The following is a 6,693-nucleotide window of genomic DNA, read 5'->3' as shown; positions in this document are numbered from 1 at the left end:
TACTCCCGTAAAGATTTACACCCTCGGAAACCCTGTACAGGGTCGCTATGGGTCGGACCCGACTCGATGGCACTTAACAACAACAACAACATGTCTATGGTGGTGGTGGTGGCTGTGTGCCGTGGAGTCATTTCCAACTCATAGTGACCCTGTATAGGGTTTCTGAGGCTGTAAATCTTTATGGGAGCAGAACAGAACGCCTCATCTTTCTCCCGCGGAACAGCTGGTAGTTTCGAACCGCTGACCTTGCGGTTCACAGCCCAGTTCATAACCACTACGCTACCAGAGGTCTATATAATATTCAAATTTATTATACAGTTCTAATAGTTAAAAAAATTATAGGTACTGATATAGAAACAAGTAAACAAACCTTTAAAACAATGCAGAGTCCAGAAACAAATGGAAAATGGAAACTCAGGATCATTGGAAATAACACATTTCAAAGAAGTGTTTTATAAAAAAGGAGTGCTTAACAAAGAATACTGGTAAAACTAGGAAGTCAATTTAAAAACAAAAAAACCCCATAAAATTGGATTTATACCTTTCAATGAAAATAAATTCCAGATTAATTAAAGATTTAAACATTAAAAAAAACTAAAGTCATAAAATTACTAGACAAAAATAGAAATACATACTTTTAATCTGTAGCTTAGTGAAGTCCTATCTAAATATCACATGAAACACAGAATCCGTAAAGAAAAAGACTGATAAATTTGATGATATAAAATAGCAAAGCTTCTGTAATTGTTTTTAAGTGCCATCAAGTCAGTTCCAACTCATAGTACCGCCAGGAACAACATTGCCCAATACTGCACCATCCTCACAATCGTTGCGATGTTTGAGCAAATTGTTGCAGTCTCTGTGAGGGCCTTCCTCTAGTTCAATGAACCTCTACTTTGCCGATCCTCCAGCGACTGTGGAGGTGTCCTCTATGGCTAACATACCCATAGTGCGTGAGGTGAAGTCTCGCCATTCTCGCTTCTAAGGAGCATTCTGGCTGTATTTCTTCCAAGGTATATTTGTTTGGTCTGCTGTCAGTCCATGGTACTTTATTTTTCCTTTTTTTAACTTTTATTGTGAATTGAGTGATAGTTTACATGGGAGAACATTGGTTTCGCACTCATGCTATCGTATTTTGTTTCATTGCAATGATTACTATCCCCTCCATGCATCATTCTACAGTATTTGCTTCTATTCCTTCTGGTTTTTTATTTTGTTTTAGTTTTTGTTTTTGATGTACACAACACTCAAGAATATATAATCATTTAAACAACCAAAGGGCACATTCTACAAGTCTGCCTCCTGGCCACCAGCACACAGCCTTTCTCTTTCCATGAGTCTAGAGTCCTCAGCCACTCTATCTCTCCATTGTCATCATCTCTGCCTCCATCTCTGGTGTCGTTGCTTCTTTGGATATGGTCCCACATTCCACTTGTGCTCTTCTCCTTTGATGGTCCTAGGGTCCTCTCTTCCTGGAATGTAAGATTAACTATTCCCCCCTTTATATTACAAAACTTCTACCTTTACAGTTGTGAAAATCACAATTAATCATGATAACAATTACACACTACTGAATCATAAGACTAATACCCATCTTCTTTCACCAGACCCATCTAGATGAGATGAAAATTATTCAGTGGGGATTCTACCTTTCCCCCCACATTCTAGTTCATGGTACTTTTAATATTCTTCTCCAACACCATAATTCAAAGGCATCGATTCTTCTTCAGTATTCCATATTCATCGATCCAAGTAATATGAAACCTTTGACAACTTCAGTCTGTTCTTGGCTTACCATGATGTTCTTTATTGGTGCAGTTTTGAGGATATTTGTTTTCTTTAATGTTGAGATATAATAGCAGTCTTTGATCTTCATCAGTAAGTGTGTCAAATCCTCTTACAGCCGAGTTGTGTCATCTGCATATTGTATGTTGTTAATGACTCTTCCTCTTGATATCTCATTCTTTATATGGTCTATTTCTCAGATTCTTTCCACACATACAGATTAAATATAGATAATGAAATTGTGCAATCCTGAAACACACCTTTCCTGTTTTTAAACCATGCAGTAACTTCTTGTTCATTTTAAACAACTATCTCTTGTTCTATGTATGAGTACAACCTAAGAACACTTAGAACACAACAACAACAAAAAAGAAACATATTTCCAAAAAATATTTTTGTAAATCAGCAAACAATTCAAAAATAGTAAAATAAATAAATTAATTAAATATATCCATTGGCAAATGGTTGTTATTACTGTTAAGTGCCATTGGGTTGGTTCTGATCCATAGCGACCCTGTATAGGGTTTCCAAGGACCAGCTGGTGAGCTTGAATCTCCAACCTTGCAGTCCAAACGGCTTTGCAGTCTGACGCATTTACCCAGAGTGCCACATACTGGGGTGGGGGGGAGGGGTGGTATTAGTGGTGCTGTAGGATAAGCACTGGATGTCTAACCCCAAGGTCAGCAGTTCGAGCCTACCCATCTCTCCTTGGAAATCCCATGCAGGGTAACTATGAGTTAGAACTCACCCAAAGGCACTTAGTAACAACAATAACATATTGAACCTTACTTAGATTTTACAGAATGCAAATTAAAATGGCAGTGAGGTACTTTCCTTAACCTATCAGATTGTCAACAACTTCACATTTATATAATACCCACCACTGATTTAGGATGACATTATTTTTCACAACATATCCTCTCAGTTAATAATAAAACTAACAGAAATTAAAAAGCATTTTCTTTGTAAAAATTTAAAAACATGTTTGGGATTACCAGAGCCCAGCACCAGGGGGCAGCAGAGTATCCTCTGAGGTCTTCATGTTTTTTTTTTTCATTTTAACATTTTATTGTGTTTTAGGTGGAAATTTACATAGCAAATTAGTTTTCTTATTCAATAGCTCATGAAAAAAATTGTTCCATGACATTGGTTGCAACCCCTAAAATGTGCAATCCCTAGTTTCTTCTTGGGTTCACTGTTTTCTTCCATCTGCCCTGGGGTTGCTACCTGTGCCATCCATCAGAGACACCTCTGTTTCTGGGTTTTTACTGTTCTGTCTATTCAGGAAACTGGCTTTGAATAAATAGCTGGAACTCATATCTGGCTTTTGTTACTGAGGTCCTTCCCAAACAGTCAATAAATTAAGCAAACCAGGAAACTGCTGGAAATCTCATTTGAATTTCTGAACAGACATTCTCAACTACATGACTTCAGGGGTGAAGATAAGGTTTGTCTCCGAGGGGCAGAAGAAAGACAAAGGTGGGCACGTGTACAAGACGGGACAGGTCCCTTCGTCTAACTACACATGGGTTCCTGGGTCAGAAGAGGCTCTCTCTGCAATCTGCTCTTTCCCTCCAGTTGTCTGGTGATCATTTCCAAAAATCAGCCCGTGAAAGCCCTATGGATCACAAGGGTCCAGTCTGCAGTCAGTGGTCCCTGCAGGACCAGGGAGCATTATGTTCTCTTGCCAATGGAGTCACCATGAAGCCAGGGCTGACTTGATGACAGCTCACAACAATAACCCCTATCACCAAGCCAACGTTCACTCATGGTCCAGTTCCCGCTTGCCTCGTCTTCATCCCACTCCACCACTTTACCTTCATATACACAAATAACGAGCCAGTTCAGCTAAAAACGGGAGAGTTTGGAATGCGTAGCCTCACATAGAGTAAAGAAAGATCCTGGTAGATGTTTCTAGCTCATAAATGCCTGTGCTTTCTTCGTTTACTTTGTGTTTTGCTCTATTATTTAACACAGAGTGTAGCTCCCCAGCAGCCCCCACATGACCCAGTTGGACGGCCCATCATGCACCAGTCAGGTATTAAGCATGCCACAGGGGAAGCTGTCTTTTGTGATGACATGCCTGCCTTCTCAGAAGAACTTTTCCTGGCAGTGGTGACAAGTACCAGACCACACGCTAAACTCATGTAAGTCAAAAAGTGATGTACAGGTATTGATACCCAATAGACACTTGTGGGAGTGCTTATTAAGGATCTACCTAATCCAACACATTGAAGTAATTCAGTAGAAAGCAACCCCTGTAGATATCTCGATAAAAGAAAAAAGAAAATGTGGGTTTGAGAGTTGACAAAAGAGTAAGTAGACAGAGCTGGTATCCAACCTATTTGAAAATTTAAAGGGATAAGAACCATTTCCTCAGCTCGTGAGATCCCCAAAGAGCTCTAAGTCTCTGTACCTTTTTCTGGGGGCCCATTTTCAGAAGGTGAGTCCTGGTGTGGTGCTGTAGGGGAAGCACTGGACCACAAGGTTGGTGGTTCAAACTCACCAGTTGGAAACCCTAGACAGGGTCATTCATTATGAGTCAGAACCGACTCAACAGCACTTAACAACAACATTAATGATCTTCAGAAAAAGCTGAGCTCCTAAAGGTGCACCAACTGGGGATTCATTTATGAAAATTCAGTATTACAAAATACTCTTCTAAAGATCCCCTTTTTTGTCACCTCTGCATCCAGTAAAATGAATATTTTCCATCCCGCCTAGTGTTCACAAGGTTTTACCACACTTCCCATTATGGACTTGCCTGGTGGTGCTCATGTGGATTACAGTGGGGTTCTTGGGATTTACCACCACCATCGGTTGCTGTGAAGTTGATTTCAACTCATGGCAACCCCATGTGTGTCAGAGTAGACTGTGCTGCATAGGGTTTGTGGAGAGAATAGATTACCAGGCCTTCTTCCAAGGCTTCTGGGTGGATTTGAACCTTTAACTTTTCAGTTAACAGCCAAGTGTGTTAAGCTTTTGCACTACCTCATTCACAGAACAGAGGGCCACATATCCCATGTAACGCATTTGGTGGTTTGGTTTCTTTCCCAGTTCCATTGATGCCTCTGAGGCTCTCGGGTTGCCTGGTGTGGTGGACGTGATAACAGCCCAGGATGTGCCAGGTGACAACGGCAGTCAAGAAGAAAGGCTGTACGCACAGGACAAGGTAATCTGACTTATTCAGTGTATTAGTAATAGTGGCAGCTGCTCTTCCCTGGTACTGATGATTTCCCAGGTGCCTTTATACACACAACCACATATAGTCCTACCAACAACTTTGGAGCATTCATTTGTGCTAACCGTACTTTGAGAGGCATTGTTGCTTCAATAGTAGAATTTTTGCCATCAGTGCAAGACACCTGGTGTGGCATTTTAGGATAAGCACTGAATTTCTAACCATAAGGTTGATGACTGAAACCCACCAGCTGCTCCTTGGGAACCCTATACAGGGTCACTATGAGTTGGAACTGACTCAATGACGTTCAACAACAACAGCAATGCAGAAGAGCTGAGTTTGATTCCAGGCCAATGCACCTCATACATGGCTACCACCATCTGTCGGTGGAGGTGTGTGTACTGCTATGATGCTGAACTTCCAGGCTAAGATAGACTAGGAAAAAAGGCCTGGAAATCTACTCTCAAAAATCTGTCAAGGACAAACCTATGGATTCTGAAGGTCAGATTCCATCTGATTTTGCGATAGTACAGGGACAGGTAATGCTTTGTTCCATTGAGCATGGAGTTGCCATGACTCAGGAGCCAATACAACCGATGCTAGAAGAGCAACAACATTGTTTCAGGACAAATTTAACATGGTTATCTCCGTTTTAGGATAAGGGCATTGAGGCTGAGAAAGCTTGAGCAAATTGTCCATATAACATTGGGCTACTAACCAAAAGTTTGGTGGTTCAAACTCACCCGTTACTCAATGGGAGAAACATTGTCTGCTTTCATAAAGATTTAGTCTCAAAAATCCTAAAGAACAGTGCTACTCTGTCCTGTATAGGGCAACTATGAGCCAGAAGTGACTTGATGGCAGTGGATTTTTATACAGCCCGGGGTGGCTGAGCACTAGCTATAAATATTCAACTCCAACTCTACACACGTCATCTCAGGGCACCTCACCCCACAATGACAAGTGCCTCTCTGGTGGACGTTTTGGTCTGTTTTTTTCTGCAGGTGGTTTGTGTGGGTCAGATCGTCTGTACTGTGGTTGCTGATTCATATACTCATGCCAAGCAGGCCTCCAAAAAGGTGAAGATTGAGTACCAAGACGTGGAGCCTGTGATTGTGAGCATTCAGGTATGGAGAATCTGCTCAGTTTGTGGTCTTTTGGCAGTGAGTGTTGTCAGAAGGTTCCAAAGCATGTTGTTACCGCAGTACTGTGTGACAGTTCCCAGTTGCTGTGGAGAAAACAGTCTAGAACACATCTTTTCTTCTAAAAGGTCCAGCCATTCAAGAAGTCTGGTCTTCTCAGTTCTCCCTGGTGTTCTGGAAGGGCTGCCTTTCTTCCTCTTTCCCACCCCGGATGCATCCCACTCAAGTACACCTGAAATGTCTCTGGCTTTTCTAAAGGGAAACGATTGAAAGAAAGCTCCAAATTTCAAACTTGGCATTCAAATCCTGTTGTTGTTTTTGTTAGGTGCCGTCGGGTCAGTATCTACTCAGAGTGACCCGACCCTATGTATAACAACAAAACATTGCCCGATCCTGGGCCAACCTTACAATCACTGCTGTACCTGAAGCCATTGCTGCTGCCACTGTGAAGATCTATCTCATTGGGGGTCTTCCTCTTGTTCTCCGACCCTCCACTTTACCAAATACGAAATCCTTCTCCAGAGACTGGTCCCTCCTGATGACATGTCTGAAGTATGAAAGATGAAGTCTGGCCATCCAGAACTC

General features: G+C 41.6%; 1 protein-coding gene across 1 annotated transcript in view; it reads left to right on the top strand.

The window, feature by feature from the left end:
- The window catches only part of LOC102839439 (aldehyde oxidase-like), a 129,508-nt gene that overhangs the window by 36,761 nt on the left and 86,054 nt on the right, over positions 1 to 6,693 (top strand). Inside the window, exons 14-16 of the mRNA XM_006862039.1 lie at positions 3,763 to 3,932; positions 4,843 to 4,957; positions 5,971 to 6,093. Coding sequence (XP_006862101.1) covers positions 3,763 to 3,932; positions 4,843 to 4,957; positions 5,971 to 6,093 — 408 coding nt within the window. The remainder of the gene's footprint in view (positions 1 to 3,762; positions 3,933 to 4,842; positions 4,958 to 5,970; positions 6,094 to 6,693) is intronic.

Source organism: Chrysochloris asiatica, unplaced genomic scaffold, assembly GCF_000296735.1.
Source record: "Chrysochloris asiatica unplaced genomic scaffold, ChrAsi1.0 scaffold00045, whole genome shotgun sequence".
In the NCBI taxonomy this organism is placed as follows: domain Eukaryota; kingdom Metazoa; phylum Chordata; class Mammalia; order Afrosoricida; family Chrysochloridae; genus Chrysochloris; species Chrysochloris asiatica.
This window is presented reverse-complemented; position numbering and strand designations above follow the sequence as displayed.